General features: G+C 42.2%; 1 protein-coding gene across 2 annotated transcripts in view; it reads left to right on the top strand.

Moving 5' to 3' along the window:
- The first annotated feature begins 1,767 nt into the window (after positions 1 to 1,767).
- The window catches only part of LOC145343966 (SITS-binding protein), a 108,104-nt gene continuing 89,020 nt past the window's right edge, over positions 1,768 to 20,851 (top strand). Inside the window, exons 1-3 of one of the 2 annotated variants that reach the window (XM_080190548.1) lie at positions 1,768 to 2,329; positions 7,639 to 7,680; positions 18,465 to 18,636. In XM_080190548.1, coding sequence (XP_080046674.1) covers positions 1,865 to 2,329; positions 7,639 to 7,680; positions 18,465 to 18,636 — 679 coding nt within the window. In that variant the 5' untranslated portion in view covers positions 1,768 to 1,864. The remainder of the gene's footprint in view (positions 2,330 to 7,638; positions 7,681 to 18,464; positions 18,637 to 20,851) is intronic. The other variant, XM_080190549.1, reaches the window with a different exon arrangement.

Below are 20,851 nucleotides of genomic sequence, written 5' to 3'. Positions count from 1 at the left end.
TTCTGCAGGCAAGCCAGTTCTGGATCCACAAGGCCAAAGCCCCTTAGATCCCATGCCCTCTCACCTTCTCAAGAAGTCTTGCATGGGGGGACCTTATCAAGTGCCTTGCTGAAGTCCATGTAAACCACATCCACCGCTCTTCCTTCATCAATGTGTTCAGTCACATTTTCAAAAAAACTCAACTAGGCTCGTAAGGCACGACCTGCCCTTGACAAAGCCATGCTGACTACTTCTGATCACACTAAAATTCTTTTGGAATACTGAGTATCTTTGGATTTCAATTCTAGTCTTGATCCTCCTGCAACCATGTATCAGTAATCCCCAACAGGTCGTACCCATTTGTCTCTATTTGTGCCATCAGCTCATTAATTTTATTCCAAATACTGTGTCCATTGAGGTATAAGATTTTTAAATTAATCTTAATGATTTGTCCTTCTCTTCTAATATTTTCTTGTGCAAGATGCTCTCCACACTCTCCATTCTTATTTATTAATCCCTGATAAAACTCAGTTTTTATCTCGGTGATTTACTCCAACTTTCAACTCACATTTTGATCTTTTATGTTTCTTTCCCTCACCATGGCCATTAGACTGCCCCACCTGTTTGTCTATTAACCTCTACCTTCTACTCACAAGTAGACCTGCTGCTTTGGTTCCCAACCCTCTGCCTTTATTAGTTTAAATCCACTCAAATTACACTGTCAAACCTCCCCATCAGGATTTTGGTGCCCCTCCAGCTTCTTGGACTCATCTCACCTGCCTTGGAAGTGATCCCAATGATCCAAAAACCTGAAACTCCCTTGCATCAGCTCTTTAGCCACACGTTAAGCTGTACTATCTTCCTATTCCTTGGCACTCTACCACATGGAACAGGGAGTAATACTGAAACTACAACCCTGGAGGTTCTGTTTTTCAACTTACTGCTTAGCTCTGAACTCTCCTTACAAGACTGGTCACTTCTACTGCCAATGTCATTGGTACCAATCTGTACCACAGCCTTTGGTTATTCTTGCTCCCTCTTCAGGATGTTCTGAGCACACTTGGAGACATCCTTAATCCTGGCGACAGAAAGGCAACACACAGTCCTGGAGTCTTGTTTATGGCCACAGAAATGCCAATCTATGTTACAGGGGCTCCTGCACTAAGTACCTGCCTCTTGTGACCATCAACCATTTAACTATCTCAACCTTGGGTGTGACCACCTCCCCGAAACTCTTGTCACTAATCTTTTCGGCTTCCTGCTGCTCTGGTTGATCTAAGCGACCAGTTAAGAGCTGTAGCTGTACACGTTTGCTGCAAACGAAGCCATCCGGATAGTTGAACTCTTTTGAGTTGCCACATGTCACAGGTCGAGCACCTGATGCTCCGAACTGCCATTTTCATCTTCTAGTTAATATTTAATTAATAAAAGTAAACGTGCTAACCCCCCGCCTTATTTTATTCGTTTTAATTAATTAAGCACAGTATCCCACTATGAACAAAAAAAACTGAATATTTTTTACCCTGGTTCTCTAATCTTCCCACTATTCTAAAATTTCGGGGGCTTGAACTTTATAAGGTCTTAGTTAATCAGGTACACTTAATTTTACTAACTGTAATTTTGCTCTGGTTTAAACTTGATCCATCTCTTATTTTGCTCCAGTTTTAACTCAGGTCTATCTGATTGTGTTTCGGGTCTAACTCGGGTAGCTGTGTGATTTTGGTCCGGTTCCAGCCCGGGTCATGTGTCTGCCTTGTTTGTAGTGTGTAGACTGAGCGAGTTCACTGAGTGAGTGAGTGTTCAGTAGCAGACTTGCTGCAGGGATTGCTCTGCTTTTTTCCCTTCCCGGGGAGGGCTCAGGGGGCATTAGGGCCGGACCCTGGACATGGTCAGACGGGGCAGAGATCTACCCAGCCCCGGGGGCGATGCCAGCCTGGAGCCTGGCGTCAAGGAGATGAACGAGACGTGGAAAGGGGCGATCGGCTGCCTTGGGGTTGCTTTGCTGTCGCTGATGACTATCGGAGTCCTTTACTGGCAGGTTGCGGAGAAAGCGGACACTGACTGGATCCTAAAGGGACAGTTCAGCGGGCTGGTTTGGGACAGGAAGACCATGTCCCTCTCAGTCAGATCCCTAAACCAAGACAAGATCTTTACACAGATCGAGCACCGGCACCTGCCCCACACCGGAGTAACTCTACTGAAAAACCACTGCTGGTTTAACCAAAGCCAGTTCTGCGCCAGTTGGGACGGAATGACTGAACTGCAAGTCTTACTGGAACCAGTGAACCAGAGTATGGCAGAATGTTACAGAGTGGAATGGACACCCAGACACTGCCAAGTGGCTCTCAAGGTAACTGTACAGTGACTCTGAAGGGTTTGCCCACAATGTTACCGTCTAGCCCTCTCATTTATATCAATTGTTGGGGTCAATCTCCATTCCGTGTAAATGTAGTCAATGGTGAGGAAAATTTAACGTATCCTAGAATGAAAAAGGTTGTGTAACAGCAGAAATGGCAATTGGAGAATTCAGATTCAAAGTAGTAATGAAGGTGTGGTTTGGAGAGTGGGTAGAGCAGAAATGAAGGAGCTAGTCATCGAGTTCAGGAAGCATAGTGGAGGACATGATCCTGCTTACGTCAATGGGGATGAACATCAATGGTCGAGAGCTGCAGGTTTTTGGGTGTCCCGATCACCAACAACCTCCTGGTTCCCTCTATGCCAACACTATACTTAAGAAAGCCCACCAACGCGTTTGTTTTTTCAGGAGGCTGAGGAAATTCGACATGTCCCTTATGACTCCCTCAAACTTTTAGATATACCATAGAAAGCATCTTTTAGGATGTATCTCGACTTGGAATGGCTCCTGCTCTGACCAAAACCGCAAAAAACTACAAAGGGTTCTGAATGGAACTCGGTCCATCAGTCCCACCCATTGACACTGTCTACACTTTCCGCTGCCTTGCAAAAGTAGCCAGCATAATAAAGGACCCCATGTAACCTGGGCATTCTCTCTTCCACCTTCCATCTGGGAAAATGTATAAAAGTCTGAGATCACATGCCATCCGACTCAAGAACAGCTTCTTCCCTGCTGCCATCAGACTTCTGAATGGGCCTACCTTTATATTAAGTTGATCTTTCTCTACAGCCTAGCTGTGACTGTATCACTACATTCTGCACCCTCCTTTGCTTCTTCCCTATGTACTCAATGAGCAGTATGCTTTGTCTGTATAGTGCACAAGGAACAATATTTTTCACTATGTATCAATATATATGATAAATTTTAAAAAAGCAGAGTTTTTGGGTGGGAAGATTTGATTTGGGATAATTAATGATGACATAAGTACCGTTATGAACAAGACCCTGAAGTAGGACAATTCTCCTGAAGACAACAATTGCCAACTCTTTTGTTCAATTATTTTTTTTCTTCCACACAGCTATTTCCCCAATGTGGCCCTAATAACAATTCAAGAGATTTTCTGTCATTTCAGTGAAAATTTATCATAAGCACATTAAAGCCTGAAATACCATGGTTGTGAACAAGTTTATTATGTTAAGAGTATCATCTGAAATTAAACTAAGTCCTGACCCTACCTGCATACATATATATACTCATGTTTATCCTGCAGAGTGTAGATTTCAGTGGGAGAGTTGAGGTACCTGATGGGCTTTAATATAAGAATTTATGATAGGAATTTGAATACAATTGGGAGTTAAAATATCTTTGTAATCTTAATAGAGTTAATGTACAAGGGAGAAGGGCACGAATTCATGAGTTAACATACTTGGATGATTGACTCTAATGTACTTATACTTAAATATACGTTTCAATGCGTTAGTGTTAATGTAACTTCTTGTGATACTAATAAATAAACTTAATTCACAAGGGGCATTTTTTAAAAAGCAATCACAGGATGTGCACATCACTAGATAGGCCAGCATTTATTGCCCTTGAGAGTGATAGTGATGAGTTGCCTTCCTAAACCCCTGAAGTCCATGTGGTGTAGGTATATCCACAATGCTGTTAGGCCTGAGAAACGGAGTTCGAGGTTCAGGCCAATCTTGGCAAATCAAAAACGAAATCAAACAATTGAGGGACAAAGTAAAAGGGTGAATGGGGGAGGGGGAGAACCATCAGAACAAAACCAAAGTGTAAAAGAAGCTTAAAACATCAAACCAAAATGTGATTAAAGAGGTCAATAATACACCCTAGTACCCTGCATTGCCCAACGGCCACAGAAGGCCTCAACGGACACTGCATGCTTTCTTTTATGGACACTTGACCTCAAATTTAGCTGCGGTAAAGGGGCAGACAGTCAGGTTGGACAGCCCCTTAGGTCATCCACTGCCTGGACCTGTTTATGGCAAGCTTGGCCAAGCCCTGGAGCAGGTTCATGAGGTCCTCTATTTTTCCCTGGTCCCCTTCTGTACTGGGTGCCTGTAGATCAGGGAAGTGGAACTGAAGTGCAAACAAAACATTAATAAAAGGTTTTTCAAATGATGAAGGGGAGTTCAGCCTAAGACAATTAATACAGACTTGGTCCACGTACCCCACAAGACTGAAAAAAGGACACATTTCTTGGGAGTCTGTGAACCGATGCAATTTTCGCTTGTATCTACTGCTGTGTGCACTACTCTCCTCCCCAGGTTCCTGATATGGTGAGGAGGGATCCCTCCATAGAGGGTCCTCCACTGCTGGACATTGTGGGGAGTTTTCTTCAGCCCAGGAAAGGCCTGGTTATAAATCCCGAAAATAGTGAGGATGGTGGTAGGGTTTCAATCTTCAGGGTTCTGGCTAAGAGTCCAGAAAACTGTCTTCACCTCCTAGCCATATAAATACATTTCCCTTCCAACAGTACATGCTGACCCCTGATGAAACTTGGGCAATGAGCCCGATGCAGTCCTTCACTCTGGAAGGTTGAAGAGGTCTACGAGCTCCTAGGCCTCAGGCTCCAGGCTTTTCTTAGCCCCTCTCTCTCCGCTCAGCAGCTCTTAGCAGCAGACAATAAGCTAGTCCAGACAGCAGTAGCAAATTAGTGACAGTCATCCACAGAAGCCCAATCGTCCCTGCCTGTGCTAGGTGGGCTACAGCACATCTTTCCCCAGATGTTAAACACAATAGAGCTCAAAAACAGGGAGAGAGAGGGAATAGCAGAAGGTACAGGAGGGAAGACCAGGGGTGGGCTATCAAGGTGTTGCGGGTATCAATGGTCAGGCAAAGAAGAGGCAGCAGCAATCTCAGCAGCAGTAGCAAATTGGTGACAGTCATCCACAGAGGCAGAGTCACCTTGATCCACTAGTCCCGGCCTGGGACTATAGTACAGGCCACTGTCTGTTACCAGAGAAACTTGTATTCAAAAAGGCCAACAAGGAGATCAGTGATTCCCCATGGATTGCGTGGGTGCTATCACAATTTGTTTTGCAATGGGTGCAGTCTCTGACATGAAATCTCAATTTGCTCAAACTGGTCTGTGAACTAAGAATTTGTGCACGTGTAGCCCTCCTTTTAATTTGCAAATCATTTAATTTAAAACAATCATCAGCAAAGCTATCGGTTTAAGCAATATACTAAGTTCTTTACTTATTACAAAACGACTGCTGTAGATTATTTAAGTAAAAGTAATAAAGTTACATACCAAATACATAGATGAAATGCAGATAAAGAGAAAATATACTTATGAAATTCAGTTCAGTCTTTTAAGATAGGGTTGCAGGCCCATAGCTTGCTGTTGAAGCGTTGGTTGTTTGGAATGAAGGGTTGAAATGAACAGTTCTGTTCAGCAGTTGTGGTGGCTTCTGTGGTTGATTAGTCTGTGTTTGCCAGTAGGTAAATCAGGTTTTGGGAGAGAGAAAAGGTTTTTTTTTTCCACAAGTTCTGCAGTTATGACATCTCAAGGGGGTCCTGGAATCCCTTACTTACCTCTTTGATTTGTTGATCAAGCTTGCAGCACCCTCCACCCAACCTGTTTCATTTCATTTCACAACTCTTTTCTTACTAGTTCTATCTCATTAAACATCACAAAAATTCAAGAGCGTGCATTCCAAAGAAGTGCAGCTTAGATGAATTGGTTAGGATAAATTGCTCCTTACTGACCCAAATGTGTCATTGTATGGGGTTATGAATAGGGTGGGGGGGGTGGAGGGCCAGATGTGGTACTCTTTGAAAGAGAGTCAGTATAGCCTCAATGGGCTGACTGGCCTCCTTCACTGAAGGGATTCTGTGATTAACACAGAAGATCCCCAGATAATTTGCACCCTAACCCTGGATAAAGCATCAGCAATGACCTTTTCTCTCTACCTTCCCCTGGTAGAGATGGCAGAGGGACTTCACTGGAGCATTCTGGGAGAAGTTGGCCCAACAACATCATCAAAAAGTGGGAAGTGGAAGATCTGATGTCAAGGAGTGGTTATCCATTACTGTTTCCCTCCCTCTAACCCAAAAAAAGGCACTGTGAGTTGCGGAGGATGGGTCTGGCCATACTGCCGCAAAACGCTCCAAGTTGTTGGACCATACTGCAGCATCTGTCCTTCATGGAGAAATTTTTCCAGAAACACATCTTGGACCACATAGCAATCAAGCAGTGGTCAGTGTATAATGTCCTTGAGACCCTGAGAGAAAAGGATCCTGTCGGATAGTTCCCTGAGCAGACTGTCAGTGTCTTCTGGCAGAGTGCCTCATCAGCAGAATTTACAAACAAGTACAAGACGTGGTTTGGCTGGTGGTGAGAAGGGCACTCCCTCTCAGATCCTTTATGTATGCTCAGGGTCTCAGCACCACCACACGCTGCCTTCGAAACGGCTGCAGGGGTGATGAGATGGTTGCACACCTCCTTGTGGAATGTGCTTTTGCAAAGAACATTTAAGAACATAAGAAATATAAGAAATAGGAGCAGGAGTAGGCCATCTAGCCCTTCGAACATTTGGAGTGAGATGCAGTGGAATTTGTTGAGATTCATCCCGAGCACTTCTGTGATGTAGGACTCTGTGCTCTATAGGCTGTTTCCAGGGACACACACCAAGACAGATATCAACTGCTGCTGGAGGATCACCAAATTGGTGAAGGATGCACTTTGGTCTGCCCGAAACCTGCTGATCTTCCAGTGCAAAGATTTGTCCTCGACTGAGTGTTGCAGAGTGGCAGAGTCCAAGGTCCAGGACTATGTGCTGAGGGATGCTCTCAAGCTTGGGGCAGCTACTCCAAAGGCACAATGGGGAAAGGCCACTGTTTAAAGCCTTTCAACCAAGGCAGACCAAAGGGTCAGTAACTGTAGAAAACCCTTGGACTGCGTAACTGTGTGCTAATCTGTAAAAATGACAGCACACAGTGAAATGTGATGAATGTATATAGTTTGAAGAACTGAGCTATAATGAATGCAATGTCTTCTAACTGAGCACCATAAAGTATTGTAAATATGATTGGTCTTTTTTTTTGCACTGTTTGTGGTTATCAGAAATGTTGTTTTGTGATGGTTTATTTCAGAGTATCTATGAATAAAATACATATTTTGAAATTTTAAAAAAGGCACTGTGAGGATTAAAAGCAAAGTGTTGTCTTGCCCTGCTGCAGTATTAGAGGACACAAGGGAAGGAGCTGATTATTAGAGGGACAGTAAAGGTGAAAGTATAAGTACTTTACATTGGGATTCATGGCCTTCATTCCAGGAGCGGAGCCAAGCAGGAACAGACAGAGACAGTTGGGTAAAGGTAAGACTTTGTTTCATTAAAAAAATGGTAATGTGATGTCAAAGACTGTGACCTGATTAGTTCTCAGGGAGTCTGGGCTAAATTTGAAAATCTGAGTTACTGATTTTAATTTGATCTCCGATCAAGAGGGATAAATAATGAGTTTTTAAAAAAATAAAATTAATTACGTAGTCTTGTGTATTTAGGTATTATTATTTATAGTGGAAATCTAGCACCAGGGACTGTATAGCTAATTAGAGCCTAAAATTTAAGTGTTTTATTTGTAAATAAATTCATTAATGGTATAAATGTCAGTCAACAGGGTGAAGTGCTTCATCTGTGAGATGAGGGAAACCCATGAGGCTTCAAGCATTCAACTACATCTGCAGGAAGTGCACCCAATTGCAGCTCCTCACAGGATAGGTTGGAGCAGCAGTTGGATGCACTTAGGAGCATGCAGGTAGCAGAAAGTGTCATAGACAGGAGCTTTAGAGATGTGGTCACACCCAAGATGCAGGTGGATAGCTGGGTGACCGCTAGAAGGAGCAGGCAATCAATGCAGGAATTCCCTTTGACCGTCCCTCTCTCTAACAGGTATACCATTTTAGATATTGTTGGGGGCAGTGGCCTGTCAGGGGAAAACAGCAGCAGCCATGGCAATGGCACCATGACTGGCTCTGTTCAACAGAGAGGGTCAAGGCGCAGAAGGGCCTGTAGTTATCAGGAACTCTACAGCCAAGGTGCAGACAGGTATTTCTGCGGCCGGGGAAGAGGCTCCAGGATGGTATGTTGTCTTCCTGGTGCCAGGGCCAAGGATGTCTCTGAACAGGCGTGGGACATTCTGAAAGGGTGGGTGAATAGCAACATAGGCAGGAAGAGTGATAAGGTCCTGCAAGGGAATTCAGGAAGTTAGGTAGTAAGTTTAAAAAAGAGGACCCTTCAGGGTGTAATCTCAGGATTACTTCCTGTGCTAAGTGCCAGTGTGGTGAGGAAAGGAAGATAGTGCAACTAAACACATGGCTAAAGAGCTGGTGTAGGAGGGAGTGGTTCAGATATCTTGATCTTTGGGATCTCTTCCGGGACAGGTGGGGCCTGTACAAGAAGAACGGGTTACATCTAAATTGGAGGGGCATCAATATCCTGGCAGGTAAATTTTCTAGAGTCACTCAGGAGGGTTTAAAATAATGGCACGGGGGTAGGAATCAGAGCAGTAGGTCGGCAGGAGAAATAACTGAGCGAGAGCTACAGACTAATGCCAGTAAGGTTCAGAGGAAGAGCAGGCAGGGAGTAGTTGTTGAACACAGCAGGACTGGTGGCCTGAAGTGTATCTGTTTCAATGCGAAGAGTATAACAGGTATGGCAGATGAACTTAGAATTTGGATCAGTACTTGGAACTATGCTGTTGTTGCTTGGTTGAAAGAGGGAAGGATTGGCAGCTAAACATTTCCAGGATTAGATGCTTCAGGCAAAATAGAGGGGGATGTAAAAGGGTGGAGGAGTTGCATTACTGGTTAAGGAGAATATGATGTGGATATGCCGGCGTTGGACTGGGGTAAACACAGTAAAAAGTCTGACAACACCAGGTTTAAGTCCAACCGATTTATTTGATAGTACACTCACTAGCTTTTGGGTTAGTCCCTTCGTCAGGACAGTCACCTGACGAAGGGACTAACCCGAAAGCTAGTGAGTGTACTATCAAATAAATCGGTTGGACTTAAACCTGGTGTTGTCAGACTTTTTACTAAGGAGAATGTCACAGCTGTACTGAGAGAGGACACCTTGGAGTGTTAAGGCAGTGAGGTGATATGGGTCGAGCTCAGGAATAGGAAGGGTGCAGTCACAATGTTGGGAGTTTATTATAGGCCTCCCAACAGTCAGTGGGAGATAGAGGAGCAGATATGCACTCAGATTTTGGAAAGATGCAAAAACAACAGGGTTGTTGTGATGGTTGGTATTAACTTTCCCTATATTGACTGGGAATCACTTACTGCCACCAGCTTGGATGGGACAGAATTTGTAAGGATCGTTCAGGAGGATTTCTTGAAAAAATATGTACAGAGGTTACAGAGTCACAGAGGTTTACAGCATGGAAACAGGCCCTTTGGCCCAACTTGTCCGTATTGTCCTTTTTTTAAAATTCCTGAGCTAATCCCAATTGCCCGCATTTGGCCCATATCCTTCTGGGCTAAATAGGCAAACTCAAAGGAGCCATTTTAGACCTGGTGTTGGGGAATGAACCCGGCCAGGTGATCTAAATTTCATTAGGAGAGCACTTCAGGAACAGTGATCATAATTCCCTAAGTTTTAAGGTGATTGTGGATAAGGATAAAAGTGGTCCTTGGATGAAGGTGTTAAATTGGGGGAAGACTAACTACACCAACATTAGGCAGGATCTGGAGAGTCTAGTCCGGGGGAGGCTGTTTTGAGGGTAAATGAACATCCAACAATTGGGAGTCTTTCAAATGTCAGTTAATTGGAATTCAGGACCAGCGTGTAGCTGTGTGGATGAAGGATAAGTGTGGCAAGTATCAGGAACCCTGGATAACAAAGGATATTATGTGCTTTGTCAAAAAGAAGAAGGAAGTATTTGTAAGGTCTAAAAGGCTTAGGACAGATGCAGCCATTAAAAAGTGTAAAGAACATAGGAAGGAACTTGAGGAAGGAGTTAGGAGAGCTAAAGGGAGTCATGAAAAGTGTTTGGCAAACAGGATTAAGGAAAATCCTAAGACATTTTATACATATCTAAAGAGTAAGAGAGTAGCTAGGGAAAGGGTTGGTCCTCTCAAGGATAGTAGAGGGAATCTGTGCATGGAACCAGAGGAAATGGGTGAGATACAAAATGAATGTTTTGCTTCTGTATTCACCAAAGAGAGGGACTTGTTGGATAAAGAGCCTAGGGTAGGATGTGTAGATATTTTTGCTCATATTGATATCAAAAAAGAGGTGGTGTTGGTTGTCTTAAAAAGCATTAAATAAGTCCCCAGAGCCTGTTCAATTCTGGCCTTTGGTGACAGTCTGTGTAGAGTTTGCACATTCTCCCTGTGCCTGTGTGGGTTTTCTCTGATTTCCTCCCATAGTCCAAAAATGTATGGATTAGCTTGATTGTAAGAAGTCTCACAACACCAGGTTAAAGTCCAACAGGTTTATTTGGTAGCACAAGCCACTAGCTTTTGGAGCGCTGCTCCTTCATCAGGTAAGTGGACTTTAACTTAGTGTTGTGAGACTTCTTACTGTGTTTATCCCAGTCCAATGCCAGCATCTCCACATCTTAGCTTGATTGGCCACGGTATATTGCCCTTAGTGTCAAGGGATTATGGGGATTGGGCCTGGGTGGGATTTGCGTATGTTCGATGGGCCAAATGACCTCCTGCACTGTAGGGATTCTATAAAATGTTGGCTGTTACTGTCACTAGGCAGATTTCTACTTTTCAGGCTTTCTTAAATTCTTATTACTTTTGCTAGGCAAATTTCTAACTTTCAGGCATTTTAAATTCTTGTTATTGTTGCTGATAAGCAAATCTTTGACAGTAATACCTACACTGCAGCAAAAATAGGGTCTGTTTCAACCTAGCACTGAACTCAAATGACCTTGCTGTGTTCGAGCTTCCCCCATGTGCGAGTCATGTCCCATCACCATTCCCCTACTGGAGAAAATGGGATCTATCAGAAATGGGGACGGGACTTCCAGATCTGTGTTCCTAGCATATCTTAAATAAGTCTTGCAGTCTCCACAGAAATCTAAGGTACAACGTGCCTGATTGAAATCAATGTTAAGATACAAGTGCAACCATTTGAACTTTTTCTAACGTCTCCCAACCTCGTTTTTTGGCTCCAGATTTTGTGTTCATGATTTTTAAAGGTACTTTGTGAGAATCAATCAATTGCAGTATGTAGTTGAGGTAATTGACCAACCTTCATCTAACCACCAGCTCTTATCACTTGGTCATTTGTATCATTGCTGTATGTAAGATCTTGCACTGTGAAAATCAGCGGCCTTATTCTTCAAATAACATTAGTGACTGCATTGTCGGTGATATGCTTTGGGCTGTTTTGGAGATGTGAAAAGGTATTATATAACTACAAGTTTTATTACATATCGTCTACCTTTTGACTATTTAAGTCTCTTTTTATGTATTTGCTTATTCTCCTGTTAAATCTGAAATGCCCTGTTTCTAGCTGTAAATATTCGTACATCAGAGTTGGCATTTAGTGAGAGTAAACCAGCAGTAAAATTGGATTAGTGGGCCATTCAAAGACAGAATTTAATTCCTACAAGAGCTTAGCAGATTGTAACTGGTTCTGAGGCTTGCAGCAAACAGAGAGAACATTGATGTGGGGCTCAGACAGAAAGGATCAGCTCATTGAGCTTCACAGTACCCTGTAATTCATCAGCATCTCACTACAACTACAGAGGCATTGCAAATTAGAGGTGCTGTACTGTCACCCACTCTGAGATTTGAGTATGGGAGCAAGGGTCATCTCCCTAGTAATTAATCCCTTTTTCTAATAGGCATAACAGAAAACCCAAATGAGTTATGACTGAGTCAGTCTTTGGCACTTGGGTATTTGGACTTCCTTTGCCAGCCATTAGACAATTGTGATTGTGTGAAGCTATGTTATTATAGGAAAGTCAGGGAAGTTGAGTGTTGGAATGTTTTCTAACCTGGCTAATTCACAGACCAGGAATCCATCAAATTTGAGGCAGTAATTGACAGTAAAAAAGATTTACATTTCATAACCTCAGGCTATCTCAAAAGCACTTTGCTGGCAATGAAGTATTTCTGAAGGACTGAGCGAGTGGGCGAGGACCTGGCAGATGGATTATAACGTTAGCAAATGTGAGGTTATCCACTTTGGTAGAAATAATAGTAGGAGGGATTATTATTTAAAGGGTGAAAAGCTGCAGCATGCTACAGTGCAGAGGGACCTGGGGGCCCTTGTGCACGAATTGCAAAAACCCAGTCTGCAGGTGCAGCAGGTGATCAAGAAGGTGAATGGAATGTTGGCCTTTATAGTGAGGGGGATAGAATATAAAAGCGGGGTGGTCTTGCTACAACTGTACAGGGTACTGGTGAGGCTGCAACTGGAGTACTGTGTGCAGTTTTGGTCGCCGTATTTGCGAAAGGATATACTGGCCTTGGAGGGAGTACAGAGAAGGTTCACCCGGCTTATACCAGAGATGAGGGGGTTAGCTTATGAAGAGAGATTGAATAGACTGGGTCTGTACTCGTTAGAGTTTAGAAGGCTGAGGAGGGATCTTATAGAGACTTACAAGAAAATGAAGGGGCTAGATAGGGTAGAGGTAGAGAGATTTTTCCCACTTTGTAAGGATAGCAGAACTAGAGGGCACAGCCTCAAAATAAGTGGAGTGGGGGGGTGCAGCTTAGAACGGAGTTGAGGAAGAACTTCTTCAGTCAAAGGGTGGTGAATCTCTGGAATTCTCTGCCCATTGAAGTGGTGGAGGCTACCTCGTTGAATATATTTAAATCACGAGTAGATAGATAGATAGACAAGGGAATTAAGGGTTATGGGGAGAAAGTGGGAAAGTGGAACTGATTCACTTCAGATCAGCCATGATCTTATTGAATGGCGGGGCAGACTCAAAGGGCTAGATGGCCTACTCCTGCTCCCATTTCTTATGTTCTTAAGGACAGCCACTGTTGTAGTTTGTATGCAGCAAGATTCCACATTGTATGATTCAGTGCTGTCGATTAGAGATAAATATTGATGAGGGATAGGCTCCCTGCGTTTCTTTGAAATAGTGACATGGAATCGTTTGCTTCCGCATGATAGGAGGACAGATGGAGCCTCAGTTTAATGCGTCATTCAGTGTAGCACTCCTCACTGCACTGGCAGCCCTGATTATTGTGCTCCAAGGATCTTTAGATCAGAACTTGAACCTACAATCTTGTGATTCAGAGGCAAGAGAGCTACTGTTGACTTCAGCTTTTCTAGAGCACCTTGATGCCACACTTAGTCAAATACTGGCTTGATGTTGATGGCAGTTTCACTTCTTGAGCTTTTCTCTTTTGCCCATATTTAACCAATGCTTTAATGAAATTCAGGACTGAATGGTCCTGGCTGAACTCAAACTGAGCATTGGTGAGTAACTGCTGTTTGATACTTTGTCTTTACAATACCTTCCATCACCTTGCTGATGGGATGGTAATTGGCCAGATTGGATTTGCCCTGTTTTTTGTGTGCAGGTCATACCAGGACAGTTTTCCACATTGCTGGGTAGATGCCAGTATTGTAGCTATACTGGAAAGCTTGGCTCAGGGTGTGGCAGGTTCTGGAGCACAAGTCTTCAATGATATTGCTGAGATTTTTCTAGAATGTTTACCATTCAGAACATGAGAACATAAGAAATAGGAGTAGACCAAATGGCCCTTGAGGTTGTTCCATCATTCAGTATGACCATGGTTGATCTTGTGCCCAAATTCTATTTTCTTGCTGCTCCCCATATGCTTTGATTCCCCAACACCAAAATTTATCTATCCCAGACTTAAATATGTTCAGTGATGGAGCATTCACAATCCAAAGAAAGTTCCAAAGATTCACAACCCTTTGAGGAGGTCTGTGCTCTTAGTTCTAATTTTGAGACTGTGCACCAGTGTTTTAGATCAGTGGAAACAATCTCAGCATCCACCCTATCAAACCTCTTCATAATCTTACATATTTTGATGACATCTCCCATCATTTTCCTAACATGTAGAACATGTGACGCAATTTATTCCATCTTTCATTATAGGAAAACACAATGCCCTCATCCAGTGAACCTTCACTATCCTGCCTCCAATGCAAGCATTCAGTATCTTCAGCTGTTTCTTTCAAATCACCCAGAGTGAACTGAGCTGGCTGAAGACTGCATTTATGATGAAACGTCAGGAGGAGTCGAGGTAGATTTTTATTCAGTAATTCTGGATGGAGATGGTTGCAAATACTTCAGCCTTTCCTTTGCATTCACCTAGCAGGCTTCTGCTATTTAACTTGCATTTGGTCCTAAGTTGTAGCTTTATCAGGTTGGCTGCTCATTTTTAGATAATATCCTGTGCTGCTCCTGGCATGCTCTTCTGCACCCTTCATTATATTAGGTGCCCATGTTGCTTATGTATCCCATTCGTAACTCATTGAAGTGGCCTGCGGATTACATAACTACTAGTATGTCATGTGCTGAAGTGGTTGTTGAAAGTTTACATTATGTAACATCCTCTGCCTTCCCCCTTATTCAGATTAAATTGGGGTTAGAAGTCAACTGGGATCAATTGAAAGACAAGGCAAATTAGTAAGAGGAGAGATGTAATTGTGCAGTTCACTCTGCTGCTGCTTCCAAACAGTTACATTGATGACCAGAAAAATCTTTTCCTTATTGGCATATATATATATCAGCAAACCTACATGATAATACAGAGAGTCTCAGATGACAATAATGCAGAATCTCAGGTGACATTATGGTCGAGCAAGCAATCCAGCTGTCTATTTAATTTCAAACGATTACTTTCCATACATAATAACCAATAGTGAGAGTCATGATCCAGTACCTCCCACATAGCTACAAACTATGGAACCTTGTCTCAAGCCTTGCATCATTCCTCTTAGTTCATTGGGAGAATTGCCTACTGGAAGTTGTAAATATCTTGTGCTAGTTTTATTTTGTGTGACGTCCTTTTAAGAATAAAGTGGACTGGGAGAAAGAGAGGTGATTGGTTTCCTGACAATGACATCATTCATTTCCAAAAAAAATGCACATGTAAACTGGGGTTGGCAAGGAGATGAGCAACTAAGAAACAAAAAGTAAAATAGGCAATTGCAGTGGGGTTTAATTTCTGCCTGTTTTGATCTGCTTGGCAGTTTACAACACTGTATTTGTGCAAAGAGAAAATAAGCAAGATTCTGTCCAAATATTAACAGTTTTCTATTTGGTAGTCTTTAACCAAATCCTGGTGTTGAAGTAGGACTCTGAGAATAGAGCAGAGATGTGTTACTCTGAGTTTTACAACTGGAAAGGACAGGACACTGACAACAGAAAAAGTAAGTCCTTATGGATTGGACAGTTGGAAAATAACATAGGAAAACATGAAGTTATTCACTTTGGTAGGAAGAATAAAGGAGCTAAATGTTATTTAAATAAAGACTGCAGAAAGCTGCAGCAACGGGATTAAGGAATCCTTGTGCATAAGTCATAAAAAGCTAACATGCAAGGTAATGGGGAAGGCAAATGAAATATTGGCTTTATTTCAAAGGGAATGGAATATAAAAATAGGGAAGCCTTGCTAAAACTATATAAGGTACTAACAGTTAGACCACACCTGGAATACTGTGAACTGTTTTGGCCCTCTTACCTAAGGAAAGATATACCAGCATTGAAGGCAGAGAAGATTCACTAGGTTCATTCCAGGAATGAAGGGATTTTCTTATGGTAGAGAGGATGCGTAGGTTGACCCTGTATTCATTGCAGTTTAGAAGAATGAGACAACCTTACTGAGACACATAGGATTTTCAGGGGGCTTGACAGGATAGATGCTGAGAAGGCTGCTCCTCTTGTGGTATCATCTCAGAGTAAGGATTCGCCCATTTAAGACAGAGATAAGGCAAAATTTCTTCTCACAGAGGGTAGTGACTCCATGGAATTCTTTACCACGGTGGGCTGTAGAGGCTGGATCATTAATTACTTCCAAGGATAAGAGAGACATTTCTAATCAGTAATGGAACCAAGGGTTATAGGGATAAGGCAGAAAAGTGTAGTTGAGATAGATCAGATCAGTCATGATCTCATTGAATTTTTTTTATTCATTCATGACACATGGCATCACTGGTTGGCACATGTTCATTGCCCATCCTTAGTTGCCCAAGGGCAGTTGAGTCAACTGCATTGCTGTGGCTCTGGAGTCACAAGTAGGCCAGACCAGGTAAGGGCAGTAGATTTCCTTCCCTAAAGTTCATTAGTGAATCGGATGGGTTTTCCCAACAATCAACAATGGTTTCATGATCATCAGTAGATTCTTAATTCCAAATATTTTAATTGAATTCAAATTATACCATTTGCCATGGTGGAATTTGGACCTGGGTCTCCAGAACATTGGTTGAGTTTCTGGATAAGTAGAGAAGTGGTAATACCACTAGGCAGAGCATATGTGATGGGCCAAATATCCTACTTCTGCTACTATGTCTCATGGCTTTACAATACCTGTTGCAGCTGTTTCGGTGTTGTGACCCAAGAGGGGGTCTGAGGATGTGTGCCTTGTCATCATGTAATCATGTACAGGGACTTTGGATAGATTATAGATGCTGGTGAATGGAATTCAAGAATCAAAACACTTGAATGATAAGTGAGGCCGAATTGGAAAGGCAATGAGATTACAAATATTCCAAAATTTATGCGTAAAGTAAGATGTATGCTGTAACTAAGTGAGTTTCTTTGTTTTATTGACCATTTAAAATGAAACCTTTTTATCAATTACAAACAAGAAACAAAACAACCACTATAATATATAACCCTTAACTATATCTAACATGTTCCAATCAGACCAATCCTGTAGATAAAAGATCCTTTTCACAGGTTTAACATAGCATAGATGATGCTTACATGATACTGGACTTGGGACCTTTGGATGAAGTTACAGTTCTCTGGATTCACTCCGGACAGTTAGAAGAAAAGGCCGCTTCCCAAAGCACCAGAGAAACACTGGTCTGGCCTCAATAACAACAGATTTCTGAAGAATAAAAAACAGGGGAGAGAGAGATAACACTCTTTAGCTTGCCTTCCTTTCTAAAACTAAACACCCAAAACTGCAGCTCTAAACTGAAACTGAAAAGTAAATCCCTATCACCTGACCTACACACAGTTTGTTTCTCCTCCCAACAATGACATCACCTAGACATGAATTAAAAGAAAGCCTTAAAGGTACACTAACATCACACTATTAATGTTTATATTATGTTGATTTGTTACAATAAAAGTTTTTAAGAAGTGATATCTTGTACAGTAATTTTCTTTTTAGTTTCATGGAAATCCCTATCTTATTAAAAAGTTATGCCTCTACAAGAATCATAACTGTGCACATGTGTGCGAATGTTATGTGAGGCTTAGATTAAGCTGCAATTCCTATTATAATCAAGTACCCTCCAAATACTAGTTTAAATAGACAAGTGATCGTGAGAGGAAGAGTATGTACAAGCAGTTGAAGGAGTTTCAATGAATGGGGGAGAATCCATAATCGTGGAGGTAGAAGCTAAGCTGTGGAAGGTGATTCATTGTGTTGAAAGAGGCCATGATCATATGGACTGCCGATGGGCGTTGGTAGGAGATTGATGTATCAAATTACTTTTATTATAACTTTCCAGTAGATAAGGAGCTTAGTGGAGAACATTCTATGCTCTTCAGACTCCTCTTAACACTTTTCAAAATGAAATATTGTAAATGTGATTAGGTGGAGTCCAAAATTAGCAGCCATGAATATGAGATGGTCACTAATAAATCCATTGGAGGATTCAGTAGGAACGTGGAACTCATGACTACAAGGAATTTGAGACTCATTACAAAGAACAAAGAAAATTACAGTACAGGAACAGCCCCTTCGGCCCTCCAAGCCTGCACTGATCGTGCTACCCGACTGAACTAAAACCCTCTATCCTTTGGGGATCATATCCCTCTAATACATAGGTATGATTAAGAGGGAGAAAGAATTTACAGGTTATACTGATAGAAGGAATAGAGGGAGCATCATCTCAATAAGCTGAATGGCCTACTTCTGTCCTACAGGTATATATAATGTGTAATTAGATTGTCTGTACCTTGTTCACAGGATTGTTTCTCTATGGTGAATGTGTCCTGGTTCGGAGGAGGAAGCATGCACTCACAGTACTGGCCCATAAACAATGCTGACATTGACTCACAGCCATTTATCATCAGTGACCTTCAGGACACTCCCACAGGTTATGGATCTGTGTTAGAGAGATATTTCCTTGGATCAACAGGTGAGAATGTGGATATTCTGTGCACTTTTTGCAAATCAAAATAAATTTGTCCTTCAGCTTAGATCTCAAGTTTGAACACATGGTCACATAACCCATCACTGTGATAAGTCATGGCCACAAGCAATGATAGGAGAGGGGTTTAGTCACCCTCTGTGCCATTATGTGCATCAATTTAAGCTATAGCTGAGCCTGCCTGGGGGATATGGTAGACAGGAAATGGAGAAAATTGTGGTTACTATTCCGAGTGGAGTCTATTCACTGTCGAAGATGAACTCCTGCAGTGAAAGCAGATTTGTGCAGTTATGGAATAATGAAGGGGTTGTGATGGGTTCTGCCATCAGGGAGAAAAGTGACTTGAATCATCCGTATCATCCGTCTTAAGGGCCAGTCATCACCGTAAATAAATCATTACTGTCCAATCATCAATTGTAAAATATTTATGCCCAGTGTTGTATATTTAATCACAAGGTCCCTGCATCTAGTTGAGATCAGACTGATTCAAAATCCCAACGTATGTTCATTTACAAAAAGCACTTTCCGGTCCAGAAGCTTTGCCTTGGACTTACTCTAACTACTTCCTGAGGCTGCTATTGGATAGCACATTGACATGACTCATAGATGATAATTAATTGATTACTTACATTGATAATTTATTAGTATTGGATTGGAGTTCAGCTAATAATTAGTCTAGTATTCCAGCAATTCAAAGACAGAGGTCAGATTTCTCCAGTCTCAGTGTCAGTATAAATCTCTGACTGTTGTTGCACCAACAATTTTCCCTTGGAGTTGTGCCTGTTAATTCTCAGATACTTTCGACCAGTTTACTTACGCAAAAGTTTTACCCCGGTGCCCTTAGTTGCAAGATGGACGAAGGACAAACACAAGTAAAGATTCAATAAGTTTATTAATAATAACACTATTAACCATTAAATTACCCACATGAAACAAGAGGATACCCCAGATTCAAGGATACTATCCGCAAAGATAGCTTGGTTAAACTGCAGGCCCAATTCTCTAAGACCCTCTGGTCTGTCATCACGTAGGTGAATCTCGATGGCAGCTTCTTCCTTCCTTCCTTCCTTCCTTCTCGGGTCAGTCTTCTAGATGTCAAGGTCGCCTTCCTCATTGAGTCTTTGCTGCTTACATATCTGAGATGTGTACCTTTATCCCCCTGCTTAGCTGTCTTTCCAGAAACTTCTCTGGTTTTCGGCCAATGAGGTCCCAGGAGGGGGAGTCCCAATACCCAGTGGGTTTCTTGATGTCTGCCTGACTGGACACCAGGGTCCGCCCTCAGGTGTCCTTCTCCATGCTGTTGCTTACATCAAACCTGTTGCCAGATAAGATAACTGCTGGAGCTCTAAGTGACAAAGTCTGGCCAACCTGGGCTTCTAACGATAGTAAGAAGTCTCACAACACCAGTTTCTAACAATAGGCCAGTGCATTCCAATGGGGTGTGATGACCTCCTGCTGGCTCTCAGTAGAGTGCAATGATCTTTGATGGTTGACCGACGGACATATTCTTGTGTCTTTGTATACTTGACTTTCATCAAATCTGGCCTAACTGAGGTTTGACTGTGTTTGATTTTAATATGCCCAGTTCTTTAATTTAGGATATCCAATTTAATCAGCCTTAAAACTAGGCCCTGATTATATTACCACAGAGTTCTACTTAGCGTTCTCTATACAGGCTGTGAAAGAAGACGAGTGGAATCCATGAACTCTCTTGAAATCCTTCAAATTTCCCTGTACTTTGTAAGGACAAATGTCAGCACAGTTTGAGGAAAGGTCAGTTATACATGAATTCCACTGCTCTTAGTGACGACAAGCAACTCATTCCATTTCATGCTGAAGCCCACCCCCTTTCAGCTCTTTTTACAGACCTATCATGGTTTCTTCCCACCCTTTTAATCTCCTTCCACAGCAATGAGCCAAAATTCCACTTGATAACCGTTCAAACAAACAAATGTTCTACATTTAGCTTAAAAAGTGAGGGAGAACATTGACAGAATTTCCCTCGGAGATGAAGTAAGTGATGTAGTGTCTATTTAATGGTAGAATGTTTACAGGCAGTGCTGGTTTTGATCTCGAGTGCTGTGTAAATAATGATTCTATCAATGGACTCTTCCTTATTCCAATGTAGGAACAGGAGGAGGCCATTCAATTCCTCCAGCCCTTCCCACTGTTCAGTGATATTGTAGAACATAGAACATTTCAG

The sequence above is a fragment of the Carcharhinus amblyrhynchos genome, chromosome 6, assembly GCF_965287045.1.
Source record: "Carcharhinus amblyrhynchos chromosome 6, sCarAmb.v2.hapA, whole genome shotgun sequence".
Lineage (NCBI taxonomy): Eukaryota > Metazoa > Chordata > Chondrichthyes > Carcharhiniformes > Carcharhinidae > Carcharhinus > Carcharhinus amblyrhynchos.
The sequence above is the reverse complement of the archived record's forward strand: the minus strand, read 5'-3'. Positions and strand labels throughout refer to the sequence as shown.